The sequence below is a fragment of the Pagrus pagrus genome (genome assembly GCF_965226575.1).
Source record: "Pagrus pagrus genome assembly, chromosome: 19".
Lineage (NCBI taxonomy): Eukaryota > Metazoa > Chordata > Actinopteri > Spariformes > Sparidae > Pagrus > Pagrus pagrus.
In genome coordinates this window covers 25,752,709-25,770,486 of record NC_140203.1, presented here as the reverse complement: position 1 = coordinate 25,770,486, position 17,778 = coordinate 25,752,709, and the positions used below count along the sequence as shown (strand labels likewise).

The following is a 17,778-nucleotide window of genomic DNA, read 5'->3' as shown; positions in this document are numbered from 1 at the left end:
TCCTGTTTACTGCCATTGGCGGTAAACAGGAGGATCCTGTTTTCTGCGCAGTCACGAGCAGACAGGACCGCCTCTTTATGGAGTTCTCTGTCCTGGTTGGATAAAGTGGGCAGGGATACCAAAAGATTTATTTTCTCTTTTACTGCATGAGCAGGGGGAATAGAGACATGGGTTACTGACCACAGTGATTAATGCTGGAATATGGAGCTATTTAACACCCTTTTCAATAAGAAAACAACACTTACAGCAGCTTTAACAGTGTGGATGAGAGTACATTACTTAATTTTGTATTACCAACAGCAATCTTCTCAGCTCAGTGTTGCTGTTAGGGTAAGTGTGGAACTAAAGCAGTTTAATTTAGGAAATTTGGGTATTAGGGGCGTTTTCGGTCAGTAAAACAAAATCAGGGGATTGTACAATTAAGGTCAAATTGTTGGAGAGAACTTAAGTTGTCCAAAAAATGACATACATGGTATCTGATGTTCAATTACATCATGAACTAGATTGGCACTCAGTAGAGCGCCTGCCTCCGCAAAGGCCCAACAGTTCCCTTTAATTCAATCAAGTTTTACCCAATATCAAACTCAATACACCTGTATTACTCTAAAATTAAAACCACCCGTAACTGCTCTACCATAATTTAAGATGACCAGATCTAAGATCTTCTCACTCATAAATACCTGCCACTTAAATATGGCTGATTTTTAAAATCATGGTCAATGCATTATTCCCTGAGAAATTAACAACAATGCTGAAAAACGCACAATGTCAGATAACGGGGTCTATTCCTGGCCAAGACCCATTCTCCATCCAAGTTTTGTGCAAATCTGTTGAGTAGTTTTTGTGTAATCCAGCTGACCAACCAACCAACCAAAAAACAAACATACACAGTTGAAAACATAACTCTCTAGGTGAATAAATCCATGTTGTAGGTTAGGGGCTATGGAGCTATGAAGATACCACTTGGAGACCGTAAGAACAAGGATTAGTGTTTCTGATACCACTGGAGATTGTTGTGAAGTCTATACAACATGTAGTTAAAAAAAACAACATTTTGTGATGCTACCAACTGGGAAAAACCTACTTAGTCAGAGTCCTGTTGTATCCTTGCATCAGCTTTACATGGAATGGAAACTTGAATCTTTGTCTCATCTTTTTTCTATCAAAACAAGCTGAAAACAAATTCCCAAATCTCTGCTGTGGTAGTCAATGAGGTAAAGTAATCTATGTGTGTTAGCCATGTGATCTTTCACAGTGCCTTTCCTCTCATCGTACGTATGCTATGATAGTTTCCAAGCCCTTTGACCTTTAACAGGGTAAGTGGGTTAGAAAATGGATGGACACATAGATAGATTGTTCATAACAATGCATCAGACAATGCAAGACCTTTACATTTTGTGGGATATCTTTTGTGTGTAGTTTCCATGACAATTCAATTCTCTGCACAATGTAACATGTGGTTTGATATGTACTTTGCTTTACTGCAATTTTGGTACCTAAACAGTGCTCATGAACATCTTCAAACTAAAGTGTAAAAAGTGTTTCCTTCATTATTATGTCTGTTGTAGGTCTGTATCTGCCATGACGACCCCAACCCGGCTGTCTCCGGTGTCTCAAACCTCTCTTACAACTCCAGGGTCTCCTCCATCAGAGATGTCAGCCCCCCTGTCCAGCCTGGCCATCTCTGTCCCATCAGTGGCTTTAAGTCCCTCTGGTGAAGAGGAGCGCCCCCTGCTGTTGTTGAAAACACATCAGCAACACAAGTCCTCGAGCCGAGATGAACAGAAGAGGACCTCTGCCTACTACAACCATGGCCATGTGGAACATAGCTTACCACCTAGCCCATTGTTTTCTATGGAGAATGGTAACTACCAAATCATAGATGACCATAACACCACAGCTGCCAGCCATATGCTTTCAGCATCACCCGAGAAGTTGCTTAATACAAACAACAACATCAACAACTGCAGCACCAAAATCAACACCAATGGCCATTTGCTGCACAATGTGGAGTCCAGTAGTGTCAGCATGCTCAAGAACGAATCACAGGAGCCTCAGGGGGAACACACACCCTTCATTACCACTGACAGCACTACAGCCCACTTGCGCAGGGCTGTGTACAGTAGCAGGACTAACCCAGCATCATCAAATGATGACCTGCAAGTCAAGTCATCCAATTCAACCACCAAACAAGATCCAGTTACTGTGTAAAGTAAAGTAAGAAATGGCTGAGAATCCTTTATGTTGAGAGAGGGAAAAAAAGGAAAAAGTCACTATCAAACCTTTATTTTCTATAAACCATTTGCGGTGTAAATGAAAAATGAAACTTTTATTTTAGTGATGTAGTAAATAAAGAGTTTTATATGTAAAAAAAAAAAAAGAAAAGAAAAAGAAGTGTAAAAATGTGTTCATGTCTAGTAGGTAAAGTGCCATACACTAGTATGTAGCAGCAGCTCACAGTATATTACAGTGCAGAAAAAATATCAATGGTGTCTTTCAGTTTGGTATGCTTAAGGGAACTGCAACATTGCATACTGGGTCATGTACTCACCATCTTAATCTTCCAGTTAACAATCAAAAAGAACTTGCTGGCTGCTTTTAATGTCCTAGAGTTGGAAGAGACCACTGACATGAAAGTTTTATTATGATATCAAATTTATGCGTTCAGGGTGCATGCTACGTCCTTAAATGCTGTGATGGAATAATGAGCAGCTTGTGTGGTTTCCTCTACTGTCACTCAACCTCACCACTCCATTATCTGATGTTCTTTTGCACTGATTATGGGCTGTCTCACTGAATTGTTTTTTTCTGAAATATGGTATTCAAAACTGAACACTGGAACTAATCTCAATGGATAAGAAATCCGGGTATTACCTGCATTTTTTTAAGAGGTGGAGAAGATGTTAGAGATAATAATGTTTTTATTCATCACTGTATAGTCCAGTATCCTGCTGGTGAGCTAATATTATAACGGTTAGATGAAGATGCAATCAGTAAAGTCTGGCTCTTTAGTGTTACTTATACTAATTACTAAGGAAACACATATGCTTAAAATAAACCTGTAGATTTTTTTTCTTAAGTAATTCTATATTGGGATTTTATCTATATAATTCAAGTTTACTATTGGGCAAAGGGGTGTGATATTGCACTCACATAAAATTAAGGGACTCACAAGGGAAGAATAACACAAAAAGATTGGTCAAAACTGAAATAGCTGAGGCCGACATATCCTTACTTTCAGTATGGCTCAAGCTCAATGTAGCATCCCACATTTCCCTTAATGCTCAAAAGTATCATTATTGAAAGCAAAGTTTCATTTCTTTCCATGTTAGCTAGTATCCATATTTTCACTTCATATGAACTTACTCAGTTAAGTTGTTGCCACCAAAAACCTAGCTTGAAGACCAGCCATTCTCTATTTCTTCAACAGAACACTCCAATTATGTGTACCCTCCACAACCAGTGTGATAATACTGATTGCATCTTTAAATGCAATAATATCTACCAACTGTGTGAAGAATCGAAGATTGAATTTATGTCTAATTTTATCCTTACTGAAGACATCCATGTGTTCTTCAGTAATGTATTTTGGGGTTACAGAAACTGCTAAATATTTATATGATGGTTAACAGCTTTCATTCCTTCAGTCATATCTCTGATGTGTTTGAATATGACTTTTATTTTTCAAAGTCAACATGTAACAATTTTGCATATTTTTCAACTAACCTTGCTTGTGCAGTCTGTGTGTATGTTTGTTTGGTCATGTCTGCTGACATGAACGTAGTTCTACCAAAGAGTGTCACTACTTCTAGACTGCACAATAAATAACCTTCATTTGGCTCTGTAATTAACCATTTCTTTAACTGTTTCTTAAAATTATTTTTATGTAGAATCAGAAGACAGTCTATATGAGTAAGTATGATGACATAGACGTGCTGCCCCATACTTAGTGTTTTATTTTTTGGCCATACCTCTGTATTTTATATTTACATGAAGATTATGTATTATTTATTTGGTAACTCTTGGTAATTACAAGCATTATTTCCGCTATATAAAATATGCATTTATATTTTAACAAATATGATTTCAAAATATGTAAAATATACATGGCCATCTGTTCCATGTGGCATATTAGTATGAAACAAAGAATAAGTACTTGCATATTTTGTCACTTGTATGCCTAACATAACTGACAATGCATTGCTTTTAAGTCTAGGAGTGATGTAAATACACCATGAAAACCTTCAGTGCTGTGTTTCTTATTAAATATTAAATCAGTTCTGAGTTTTGTGCTTCACAGTGTCAAGATATTTCTGAAAAAAAAACAACATTTTTTCCGCTTCTCTGTACGGAAGCCCTAAAGGGCCATGCATTCATACATTTTATTTCCTCCGTTTTCCTGTGATAACGAGTTAATTTCATTTGTTTTCGCGAGATCTCGAGTTATTATCTCAAAATAACATATACTATACTTTTCTTGAAATCTCGAGATAACGAAACTTTGTTTTCCCGAGATAACAATATAATTAATTTGGGATTTTGAGAAAACAAAACGATAGTGTAGTATATTAAATCATTGCAGGAAACAATGTCAGAGGAGCAGGAGCATATCGATCACCACGTCACATATCTTTTCAATCAAGGCCTGACACAGGCTGAAATAGCATTATGCCTTGCTATTCCAGATAATATACACATTAGTGTGCATAATCTAAAAAGACGGTTAGCAAGGCTTCAGCTATGTCGGCGGCGCAATCTAAGTGAGCCTGTCTCGTCATTAACTACATAGCTGACCAACTATGTAGTTAATGACGAGATCTCGAATTAATTATATCATTATCTCGGGTAAACAAAATTTCGTTAACTCGAGATCTCGAGAAAATTATTCCGTTATCTCAGGAAAACGGCAGTTGTTATTTCAAGATAATAACTCGAGATCTCGAGAAAACAAATGAAATTAACTGAAATTAATTAATACATTAATGCATGGCCCTTTAGGGCTTCCGTATCTCTGCCTTGTCACTGAAGAATACAATGAAACGTGTTCTCTTATGCAGCTGCAATAATAAAGACAATTTATGATGTTTAAAATCTGATCATATAAGCTAAACATTTTTAAAGAAAATTATGTGAAAAATGCTTTGGGTTTAACCGATTGATATTATAGTAGCATTATCAGAATCAGTAATAATGTCAAATAAAAATAATACACATTTTTACTCTTGAATTACAAAGTTATGTGCAATTAATAATTTAGATGAGCTGGATGTAATGCTGTTTTATTTTTATTCAGGATTGAGATAGGCTTTGTACTTCAGAAGAGAAGACACAGAGGGTGACAAGATGACTTCATTATCATTTTCAATTAAGTAATAAACTACATCTTACTGTTGGCTACAATTTTCCTTACTGGTAGTAGTGTGCTGCTATTTGTCACTTTTTGACAGAACAATACATGACAAAAAGCTATTTAGATTCTGATTAATGTGGACCATTTCAGGGAATGGGTCACTCTTTCATGCAGAAAACACACAATCATAATGGGGTGGTGGGGCACTGTGCTCGGATTGAGCTTATTGTATTGGAATTTACCATATTATCAAATTTTGAGGTAACATTACAAGGTACACAAAAGTAGTAGTTCATAAAGAACAAGTGAAGAATGAATCAGGAATGACTTTTTACTGTTTAACTGTTTAAGACTAATCCCTGAATAACTGAATCAAGTTCCATATAGTAGATAATGATCAGTTAAAGATGCATTTTACCTTGAAATATGGCCGGATGTGCCTCTGAATTTTCACTGTGTATTGTCAGTTTAGTTGCTGATCAATCGAGAAGTTGTGAAATAATTGAGAAATGGGGTTAACAGAGGAGACATCATATTCCCCTGGCCTCATTTGGGTTGACCGCAATAGATGCAAAGCTTGTTTTGGAACCGTCATTGTCATTCTTCAGGTGATAGACGAGTGCGTCCTAGTTTCATGGGTTCCTCCTGAGCGGCAGGGGGAGATATGGGGCTGAAGTTTGGGCGAGGGCGAGGATGTAGCTCAGAGGAAGAGTGAGGAGGTTGGTTGGGGATGGGGCTGGCTATTCTTCGGCTAGAAGAAGCCCTTTATCTGTGCCTATCACGCATGCAATTATCAATGTGAATGACTAGGGAAATTAATTCTACTAGGGAGGCTGGCTGATCCCGAGTGGCTAACTCGTCGAGCAGGTGGCTCCTCCGGGGGTGGGTGAAGTGACTCACGGTGGTGGAAGTAGAAAACTTGGGTGAGCATAACACTGGGAATCCAGGTGGAGCAGGCTGGTGGCAGAGGAGCGGGAGGCTGGGTCATGGTGAGACCAGAGTAATGCTGCCTTCATGTGCTATCGTACAGATGGTATTTTCCACTTGTGATCTGGTATTTACCAGTGCGTTGTGTTCATGTGTTTTTGTTGTTGTACAGAGAAAATAAAGATGGTGGACACACAGATTCAGGCTTGTTAGCATCTGCTCTGGAGAGGTAAAACCAAACCATAATGGTATTTTAAAAACTGACACCGAGTGTTAACGCATCATATTACAATTGTCAATGGAGCAACACTTTATAGGCTACAAAAACTATCCACTAACAGTAGCAAAACACGTTTAGTAGTGTACATTGCTTACCATTCACGAATCTTCTGTTGCTCTCCGCCATGTTGAAAAGGTGAAAGGTTATCTCATCTCGGCAACTCGGGCATCAAAAAATTCTACGAGTTGCCCAGTGGAAAATACCACATGAGAGGGTGTTCATGTGCACTTTTCATGTCGTCTTTTGGTAAATACCATAGCACATGAAGGCACCATAAGTATCCAGGAGTGGAGCAATCACTGGAGGAGACGAGAAAACTCAACATTAAATCACTGAAGATCAAAAAATACATAAACTAGAACCTTTGAAATAAAACACGAGTGTGCAACTAGGAGAGCATGGTCTGGTTGACGGAATAATCTGGCGAGAGTAGAGAGTAGAGGAGACCAGGCTTTCATCAAGGCACTGATTGCCTCAATGAGCTGCAGGTGTGAGTGATCAGTGTCAGCTCAGGCCACCAGGAAAACCATGCCCAGCACGTCCTCAGCACCTCTGAAACACTCACAAGCGCAAGAACACCACCAAAAGGCCACAAACATAGTCTTATACAACGTAACAGACAGTGTTTTAAGAAGGTTGCACTTGGTCCAAAAACGCTGACTACCCTTGTACTAATGGTGCAGACGCGGACTTAGATACCAGACTGTCTTATCCAACCACACAAATAAATGTGAGTTTGTTACTTTTCATACTTCATACATGAACTACAAATAAAACCAGAAATTATCGACCAAAAATCCAAACCATGACAAGGCATGAATGACGCAAAATTCTAGTCATTCACGTAAGTTGAAAATGTCGGCTTTGCCTTGTAGGATTGGTTTCAACACGATCTCATCTCATCTCATTTTCTGCCGCTTATTCATGAGGGTCGCGGGGATGTTTAATCAATCAATCAATCAAATTGTATTTGTATAGCACTTTACAATAGCCAGACAGTACCCAAAGTGCTTTACATCAAAACAATAAAATAATACATAAAAACAATACATAAAAAACCCATGAAAGTGCTACAGTGCTGCAAGAAAACACAAGAAAGTGCTACTAGTGCTGCAGGGTGTTAAAGGCCCTCTAAAAGAGCATAAAGTAAAAAACAGGCAAAATAAGTACACCTAAGAGCAGGACTACCCTAGTCAGAGTTAAATGCCAATCTAAAAAAATGTGTGTCTTCAGCTTTAAAAAGGCTGAGGTCAGTAGTGGTGCGAATGTCAGGGGGCAGTCTGTTCCACAGCCTGGGAGCTGTGACAGCAAAAGAACGATTGCCCCACTGTTTAAGTCTTGACCTTGGGACCTCTAACAGGAGCTGGCCGGAAGAACGGAGGGCTCTGCCATGATTGCGGACAGTTAAAATCTCTGACAGGTAGGAGGGAGCCAGGCCATTAATGGCGTAAAAAACAAACAACAAAAGTTTAAAATCAATTCTAAAACGAACTGGAAGCCAGTGGAGTGACGACAGCACAGGGGTAATGTGTTCATGCCTGGACGTGCCTGTTAATAATCGGGCAGCAGCGTTCTGAACAAGTTGGAGACGCGAGATTAAAGACTGGCTGAGGCCGACATAAAGTGCATTGCAATAGTCCAGTCTTGAACTGATGAAAGCGTGGATCGCCTTCTCGAGGTCCTGCCGACTTAAAAAAGGCTTCGCTTTGGCCAGCAGACACAGCTGAAAAAAGCTTGTGCTAACAACAGACCTAATCTGTTTATCGAATCTGAGCCCACTGTCAAATGTTACCCCAAGATTCTTTACATGTGGTTTAAAAAAGGGCGCCAGAGTCCCAGAGTTTGTAATTAAAACATTTGACATAGATGGCGTGCCAAACAAAATACATTAGGTTTTGCTGTCGTTCAGGTGCAAAAAGTTCAGAGCCAGCCACTGTTTTACATCAGTGATACAGTCCAGTAACTGAGTAAGTGCAGTGTTTTCATTGGGTCTCAAGGGCAAATATAATTGTAAATCATCAGCATAAAAATGAAAAGACAGATTGTGTTTTTTTAAAATTGATCCCAGCGGTAGCATATACAATGAAAACAGAATAGGGCCAAGAATAGAGCCCTGTGGCACCCCACAAGAGAGGGATGCCTGTGAGGAGCAGAGGTCACCAATCATTACGGAAAAACTCCTATTTGCCAGGTACGACCTAAACCATTGGAGAGCGGTGCCACGGATGCCTACATACTGCTCTAGGTGAGATACAATGATTGCATGGTCGACTGTATCAAAAGCCGCTGTGAGGTCCAGCAGTACCAGCACAGTGGGGTCCCTAGCATCCACGGACAAGGTAATATCATTATGCACCTTTAACAGTGCTGACTTGGTGCTATGTCGGGATCTGAAACCAGACTGAAATTTATCAAGAACAGAATTAATCTCTAAAAATGTTTGTAATTGAATAAAAACAACTTTTTCCAATACCTTAGAAAGAAAAAGCAAGTGGGAGACAGGCCTAAAATTGGACAGCACAGAGGGGTCAAGGTGTGGTTTTTTGAGGAGGAGCCTAACCACAGCATGTTTGAAGGCAGCTGGAACAGACCCTGAGCTAAGACAGGTGTTTATAAAAACCAAAATACTTGATCCAAAAGAACTAAAAACCTCCTTCAGAAACTTGGCTGGAATAATGTCTAAGGGACAGTTAGTGGGTTTTAAGCCACTAACCACCTTAGTGAGAGATGACAGAGAAATAGTCTCAAATTGCTCGAAAACAGCAGATTGTGCAGGAGGAGCACACACATTATCAGGGGACATAAGCATGTTACTGATATTCTGCCTGACTGATGCCACTTTGTCTATAAAAAAAGAGACAAACTCTTCACAGGTTGTGGTGGAGGCATCGGACAGGACAGTAGAGCATGGGTTGATAACAGAGTCAATAGTTTTAAATAGCACTCTCGGATTATTAGAGCTGTTGGCTATAACAGAGGACAAATATTTGGACTTGGCCTCCTTCACAGCTCTCTAATAAGCAGCCAAACTGTCCCTTAACCAGCCCAGTGATACATGCAGTTTGTCCTTTTTCCACCGCCGCTCCACCTGTCTGCATTGTTGTCTGAGCAGACGGGTGTGGTCGTTCAACCAGGGATCGGCCTTGGTCTTGGTGCTTTTTTGCCGAAAAGGGGCAACAGAATCCAGAATTGCAGAGCATGTAGAGTGGAAAGTGGAGAGTAAGGTGTCTGGACAAAGGGGAGGAACCAGTCCACTGTCAGAATGCAGCTGAGAGTCCCCAAAGGCGACAGCAAACTCTCTGGCCGTTGATGGAGCAAAGATACGGCATCTGCGGGCTGGGGAAACGGGCTTATTGGCAGGTGGGGGGGGGCAGCAAAATCAAAAACAATAGGGAGGTGATCCGAGATAGCAGTGTCCACCATTTCTCTAAGGAAAACTGAAAGCTCATGAGAAATGACAAGATCAAGAGTGTGCCCATGTTCATGAGTTGGTGCATTAACAGATTGAGTGAGGCCAAACGAATCCAAAAGGCCTTTAAACTCATTTGCCAGTTGATTTCCTGCGCAACAAACATGAATATTAAAGTCCCCACAAATCAATAGTTTATCAAACTTTGGAATAAAATCAGACAACAACTCAGAGAACTCTTGGAGAAAGTTCTTGTTAAAATTGGGTGGGCGATAAACTGTGGCACACAGCACAGGACAAGAGAGGTCGATCACAAACAACTGCAGCTCAAAGTTGGAATAATTATTAGGGGTTATTGTTTTGCATCTGAAGCTCTCTTTTAATATAGCAGCCAGACCGCCGCCACGACCGGCAGCTCGGGGGGTGCTGAAGAAGGAACAGCTGGGTGGGAGGAGCTCCAAGAAGGCGCTGATCTCACCTGGTTTCAACCAGGTCTCTGTCAACAGGAGGAAATCCAGATCACGTGTTGTGAAAAAGTCATTCAAAATGAATGTCTTATTTGTGAGAGATCTGGTGTTTAACAGCGCCATATGAACTGAGCATCGACCAGACAGGTGAGAGAAGCGGCTGAGCGGGCGGAGATTCCCCGGCACACAGCCCCGCTGTCCAGGGTACACCCCTGGACGAGTCGCCAGCTCGTCGCAGGGCCCTTTTTCTGATGGCAGAGGCTGCCACAAAAGGTGCCAACTGCGCATCAGGAGCAATTTTGGGGTTCAGTATCTTGCTCAAGGATACTTCGACATGTAGCTCAGTTCCGCCCAGGGAATAGTGGAAATGTGTATAAAACTTGTGAATGATAGCACCGAGGGGCAGGACATAGATAGAAAACCGCAGTGGACCCAGGACAGACCCCTGAGGAACACCATATTGCACTTTCGAATAGTCCAAAATCATATTGCTGTGGACTTCACAGTGTGTCCTATCAGTCAGATATGAATTTAACCAAGACAGAGCCAAGCCTTTAACACCAACTAGGTTCTCGAGTCGAACAAAGGAGGATATTGTGGTCAATGGTGTCAAAAGCTGCACTTAGTAAGTGCTGTTTCTGTGGAGTGGAATGATCCCAAGCCAGATTAGAAAGGTTCATGGAGGTTATTACAAGAAAGATAAGGGGTAAGTTGGTATGCAACAATTCTCTGAAGGATTTTGGAAAGGAAAGGAAGGTTAGCAATGGGTCTAATTTTTGTGGATTTCAGGATCAAGGTTTGTTTTTTTGAGCACACGTTTAGTAATAGCAGATTTGAAGGCTGAGGGCAGCACGTCAGTGGAGAGTGATGTGTTGATGATGTTGAGCAATAAGGGACCTAGACATGGAAGAGGTTCTTTAAGAAGTGGTGCAGACAGGTTGAAAGCTTGGCAGTGAGAACTAATTTGATAAAGGCACTGAGACCATTTCAGGGAGAGGGAGCTGGAATGGGGCGAGAAAAGACACAGGTTATGCTCCGACTCTGGAAAGTTGCTGACAGAGACTCTAGTTGGAGTCTGAGTGGATAGTCTGTGCATGACATCATTAGAGCCTATGTGGACCAGGAAAGTGTGAGCTGAGGGATGGAGGACTGTGAATTTTTAAATGAGTCCAATGATTTCAGGGACTTTACCACTAGGAAGGCAGTAAGTGAAAGCACCAGGGACTTCAACGGATCTGATTATGGAGTCACCAGTGATAAGTAGTTCTGGTTGCCTGTCCTTACAGCCTCCATTGTAAACAGAGAGTTTTGAGAAGATAGATGGTAGAGCTGCAGCCAAATTAGCAGAGTTATTAGTTGGATTGGACACACCTTGGTCAGACACAGAGAAGGGAGTGGCATCCCTGATGGCATCATAGCCGGCTATCTAATATACTGCAATTACCTTAAAATTGAACATACGCATTTCTTAAAGTGCACGAAATACACTTGAAGTTTAGAAATAACATATTTAATATGCACTTAGTGTAGTACATTGAAAAAAATACAACTTAAGTATATTTCTTTTTCACCTGGACAGGAGGATAAAAACTTGTCAGAGGAACCTATTACATTGGAGGAGGTTACTTTAGCAATACGTAGCTTTCAAATTTTGAAGCACCCGGTCCAGATAGGTATACACCTGGGGCCATATTCCTAAAGATTCTTAGTGCAAAGAGTTGCTCCTAGTGGCCAAATTCTTAGAAAATTCTTAGAATCATGATGTTTTCTTAGAATTTCCCCTAAAAGTGAAGAGTAGATCCTAGTAAAGATAAAAGCTATTCCTAAAGAATCCTAGCTCTTAAGAGAGCTCCTAAGGTGAGATCTGTTAAGAGCAGGGAAGAGGACCTTTAAGCGGCTTAGGAGTTCCCTGAGCAGAGGACAAAATGGCGGACGGAAGAAGCAGGAGAGACATTCTCCAAACACTGGATGACAGTGAAATAATGAAACGCTACAGATTGGATCGTGCAGGAATCATGTTTGTGGTTGATCTCATTAGAGATGCACTTACTTCTCCAACTCAACGCCACAATGCAATACCACCCGAAATGAAAGCCAACCAACACTGCTTCTTATAGGCCAGTCAGCAATCACAGACATTGATGAAAGCTGAGCCATTTTACCCTTGTTAATACCAAATTGAGTTGAAATGTTGAAAGTGCAAAAATTACCAGCATGGCAATTAATATAAGCAAATAAATATAACTATCACTATGTGAATACTGTGCAAGTGGGCCTAAGTTTTCACACATTTTGTAGGATAATTTTAAAGTATAGCTTACTATTCATTTCACAGATATTTTCTTTTATCTGAATTATTATTTACAATTACACAGTCTTCATAAGATTAGATTCTATGATTAAGTTTATCGATTTGAGGGTCCATCCTTTGCCCATTATCACCAAAAGTATATTTTTTATCTAGCTTTTAGGATCAACCAATCACAGCTTTTGAAATGATGACTCATACCTAGCAACGGGGTCAACCTCACCTCCTCACTAAGATAGAAGTTTCTGTCCATTCCTTGCTCAGAGCTCTCTGAGAATGTTCTGGAATCACTCCTAAGCTAAGACTCCCTGCTAGGAATTTTTAGGTTAAGTTAGGAGCTCTCTGAGAGGATTCTCAGAATCTTTAGGAATACGGGCCCAGATTTTTAATACTACGTTTATTTCAGAAATTGCTCCTCTGCTTTTATAGGTTTTCAATGAGTTGTTAAGAAAGGGGCCTTCTTCCAACTACGTTCTACCAGGTGTCAATTTCTGTTCTCAACAAAAAAGCAAAAGGCCCACTTGACCCGGCTTCATAGAGTCTCTTTAATGTAGACACTAAAATTTTAGCTAAAATAATTGCCATTAGATTGTAGCACTGCCACATAAGTACAGCACAAATAGGGTGCACTTTATTAGGGCACGTTATCATACAGGAAATAACTAACTTAAGATGTTATCCCTATGTATTGTTTGCCATCCTGTAAATGTGATTAGCCTGGTAAAAAATATCTCTGTATATCTGCAATCCTTTTGTGTACCTTTTTTTTCATGTGAAAGTGATTGATTGCGGGCCAGCTGTTGGTCAGTTGACCTCGCAATCACCTGGTCCTTCACCTGGCCAGATTATGATTTAAAAGAATGTGGAAGCATCCAAAGATGAAATTGTCTCAGAATTCATTTGGAATTAAAAAAAAAATACCCAGAATAAGGTGGCCATTTTTATAGAGGCCCAAGTTGGCAGGAGGGATGGGGTTGCCAAATTTTCAACTTTATTATTGGGCCAGTATGATATGTTGCTCCCCTTATTCTTTTGGCCTCTCTATTCTTATCTTTACCCACTGTATGCCCTCAATCAAAGATTTGGTCTCAGGTTCGAAAATGGCAAGCTAGTTGTCTTCAAAGTCCTTTTGCACCCTCATGTAACAATAAAACATTTGATGATTGGTTTGAGAAAGGAATTCACCAATTTATAGATATATTTATTGATGAGGTGTTTCCATCATTTGAGCAGGTACAAAGAAAATACAACATACCTCAGTCACACTTCTTTAAACTAAAAAAGTGTGGTACTCTGTTAAGCAAAATAATTCATCATATCAAACCCACCAAACCAATCCTCAATGGAATTTATACTTTTACAAGATCTTCAAAAAAGAAAGGAGGCATCTCAAAAATATATGAAACACTCTCTCAGCTGACGTGCATAACTACTATGGACCACTTGAAATGAGCTTAGCAGGATGAGCTAGGCAGGGAGATTACAGAGGAACAATGGTGGACGGCCCTAGCACAGACCCATAGCTCCTCAGAATGCGCAAGCCACGGCCTCCTACAGTTTAAAACAATACACCGCTTGCATTGGTCTAAACAAAAACTTAACAAGATCTTTCTTGAAATGTATCCTTCATGTGATCGCTGGCTTGCTCCGGCATTATTAGGTCACATGTTCTATAGCTGCCTAAGGATATTACATTTTTGGAACAATATTTTTCAGACCTTATCAAGAATTTTGCATAGAGCTACTGACTTAGACCCCTTGATGGCGATTCTAGGAGTTACAGACTCTAATATGTAAAAAAAAAAAAACAGCAACATAATATGGTATAATCTGTCAGGCTTCTGGCAAAGAGATTTATCTTACTTAATTGGAAATAAAAGACAGCACCAACACATACTTATGAGAAATGTAATGAAACACTTGGAGCTAGAGAAAATCAGATTCTCCCTGAAAAATCAAGAAGGGAATTTTTTAAGAATTTGGCAACCTTTTATTGATCATTTCAAACATATCACATCTTCTTTAGAATTTAGAATAAGAATGGTCCTTTAGACCTGAGTCTCCCTGGTTCCTAGATCGCCCAGACACTCCACAACCTTATTTGACCCCCTTTCCTCCATCTTAATCTCAACCCCCCTTTTCCATCGTCCTCCGCACTCGACGCCCCGTTCCTTTGTCCTCCATGCTCGATCCCCCTTTCCTTCCTCTTCCACACTAGACCCCCCTTTTTCTTGGTCCTCTGCACTCGATCCCCCTTTCCTTTGTCCTCCCTATTCGACCCCCCTTTTCTTCATGCACCGCACTCAACCCGCCTTTCTGTTATTCACCGCACTTGACTCCCTTTTCCTTCATCCACATACCTCGACCCCTTTTCCTTCATCCACATACCTCTAATTCATGTAAAAAATCCTTATGCTAAACAACGGTATGGTCTTTGTTAGTGAATTTTATTAAAAGAGAGGGCAACAGAAAGAGGGACGAAGAGAGAGAGAGGGAAATTAGAGAAGTAGGAAGAAGCTAAACCCATGGAGTGAGACAAGAATGAAGGGAGCAATGGCTGAGTACAGGGAGAAGGCAGGTAGCATCCCTCAGCTTAGTTTCTTGAGAAGGGCCTGGAATGTACGTCCTGAGTATCAGAAAGTCTGAGGGTCTTTCAGCTTCCACTGCAGCTGGGAGGCTCTCTTCACGCCATCCTGAGGCACACAGCCATATGCCCTCCTCACCTCCGTCATGAGGCCCACCCACTGCATGACCCGGTGCAGTCAGCCATACACTCTCCTTACCTCCATCCTGAGGCCCAGCTCCTGCAAGGCCCTGTGCAGACAGCTATGAATCCTCTTCATCTCCGTCCTGTGGCCCACCCCTTGCATGGCCCTGTGCAGGCTGCTGTGCGCCCGTCTCATTTCCCCATGCCCCAAGATGCTGTACCACCTCTGGCGCATAAAGTTGAGGTGGAGCCACAGTGGTCCAGGTGACAGCTGTCTCATTTAAGGATTTGGTCCAGGTTCCAGTCCAAGAAAGACCACCCACCAGACGCAAGAGATCAAAACCACCGTCCGTTGACTTCATGAATGATGAGCATTTTGCCTATGTCAACGGGAAGCCAGCACAGGAAAAGGGTCAAAGCCCAAGCCAAATCCCAAGAAGAAAAAGTAAGAGCCCTGCACCGGCTGCCACTATGCCTATAGGGACAGGGATGAACCCAAAGCAAAGAAGAGTTGCTGTCCTGTGCGGTCTGCAACCGCTGGCACCTTAAAATGTGCATTAGAAAGTAAGGAAAGTCACTTGGAGCCATTTTAAAGCAGTTACAGGTCCCAAGATTAACTATGCTAACAACTGTAAGTATTAAGTGCATGATACAGTTGTGTCACTGCCACGATCAGGAAGAAAACACAAACTATCACCTGCTACTAAGAGAAAACTGGTCAGGATGGTCAGGAGTCAACCAAAAACCACCAAAACCCAGTCTGCAATGAATAAGAAGCTGCTGGAAGACAGGTGTCAGAGTCCACAGTCAAGCATGTACTGCATTGCCATGAGCTGAGAGGCTGCCGTGCAAGTAAGAAGTCCTTTCTCCAGACACAGTACCTTAAAGCTCGACTGAAGTTTGCTGCTGATCATGTGGACAAGGAAAAAACCTCCTGGAGGTTACTAAATGGTCAGATGAATGTTCGTGGTCATGTTGGTCAGAAGTTTCACTCTCTCAGGAGACAACAGTCCCTGACTGTCTCTCAACATGACCCAGATAGGTGACCTCGGGCTGACAGTAATGCAATTTTTGTAAAGGAGCTTTGTGGCCACACTCAGCCAGTCTTTTCAGCAACAAAACAGAGTCAATGTGGCAGGCCTCCTTAGATGGAGATGCAATCAACAAATCATCAGCGTACTGCAACAGAGTGCTTCCACCAGAGAAGTGCAAATCCTGCAGATCGCGTCTCACTGTTGAGGTGTACACTGTGGGACTCTCAACATAACCCTGCGGCAAGCGGGTCCAGGTAGGCTGCTGGCCTTTAAATGTGAATTCAAACAGATACTGGCTATCTGGATGCAATGGGATGAAAAAAGAAGGCTGAACAAAAATCAGTGACTGTGTAGTATTTTGAATCTGGGGGCATTGACGCAAGGATGGAATTGGTATCTGGCACAATAGGAGCTGTGGGAACTACAATGTTATTTCTAGCTTGCAAAACTTGTACAAATCTCCATTCATCAGGTCCGTTGGTTTTGGAATGGGCAAAATGCACGGACTTTGTGTCTCTATCAACATACCTTGATTCAAGAGGGACTGAATTACACCTTCAATTCCTGCAATTGATCTGTATGGCAAATGGTATTGTCTGATCATTGGCAGCTTAGCATTAGCTTTGAGTTTCACATTATGAGGCGAAGCAGATGTCACAAATCCCACATGGGCCTTATGTTTAGCCCACAAAATAGCCAGTACCTCAGAAAGGTCTGACTGGGGTCCAAACTGAGATAAAGGGGGTGGCTGCAGATACACAAATGTGCTCTGTGGCAGTGTGAGAGAGTTTGTTAGTTTTGACATAAACAATCCATCTCTCAAGGCTGTTACTGTGTGTGTTCTGTCTGTAGCAGCCTGTATCAAAGAATGGCATTGTATCACCATCTCACTGACTTGTTTTGGTTCAAAGCCTGCAGTTACAGCAACAATGACATGCGGTGGGATTCTACAATCCTGGATTAATGTTTGTTGTTTTTCAGACCATTTGACAGCCACACACACCTTGAGGGACCCATTGGTAGAAACTGCTCACTTACCAAATGATCTTGTATTTACATCCTGCTGTGAGTTTCAAAGTTTCAAATCACTAGTGCAGCAGATCCCTCTTATGTTTGTGTGTCGCTCGGTCGCTTAAAGCAGGAAGTAAATACCGGTGTGTATCTATCGCAAGTCTCGTTCATCTTGTCGGGCGCGGCTTCCGAAGTGCAAACGCTGTGAGGGAGACTTGTGTGAACGCGGAGCGTGCCTCCAGGCAGATGTAGCGTAGTGACTGTTTAGGCTGTAAAAATGTACTA

At 41.4% G+C, this 17,778-nt stretch overlaps 1 protein-coding gene across 6 annotated transcripts in view; it reads left to right on the top strand.

Annotated features, from left to right (window-relative positions):
- The window catches only part of nrg1 (neuregulin 1), a 46,526-nt gene extending 42,242 nt beyond the window's left edge, over positions 1-4,284 (top strand). For all 6 annotated transcript variants that reach the window (XM_084384131.1, XM_084384130.1, XM_084384132.1 and 3 more), the window contains one exon: positions 1,569-4,284. In XM_084384131.1, the coding sequence (XP_084240257.1) occupies positions 1,569-2,211 (643 nt within the window). In that variant the 3' untranslated portion in view covers positions 2,212-4,284. The remainder of the gene's footprint in view (positions 1-1,568) is intronic.
- Positions 4,285-17,778: the final 13,494 nt, after the last annotated feature.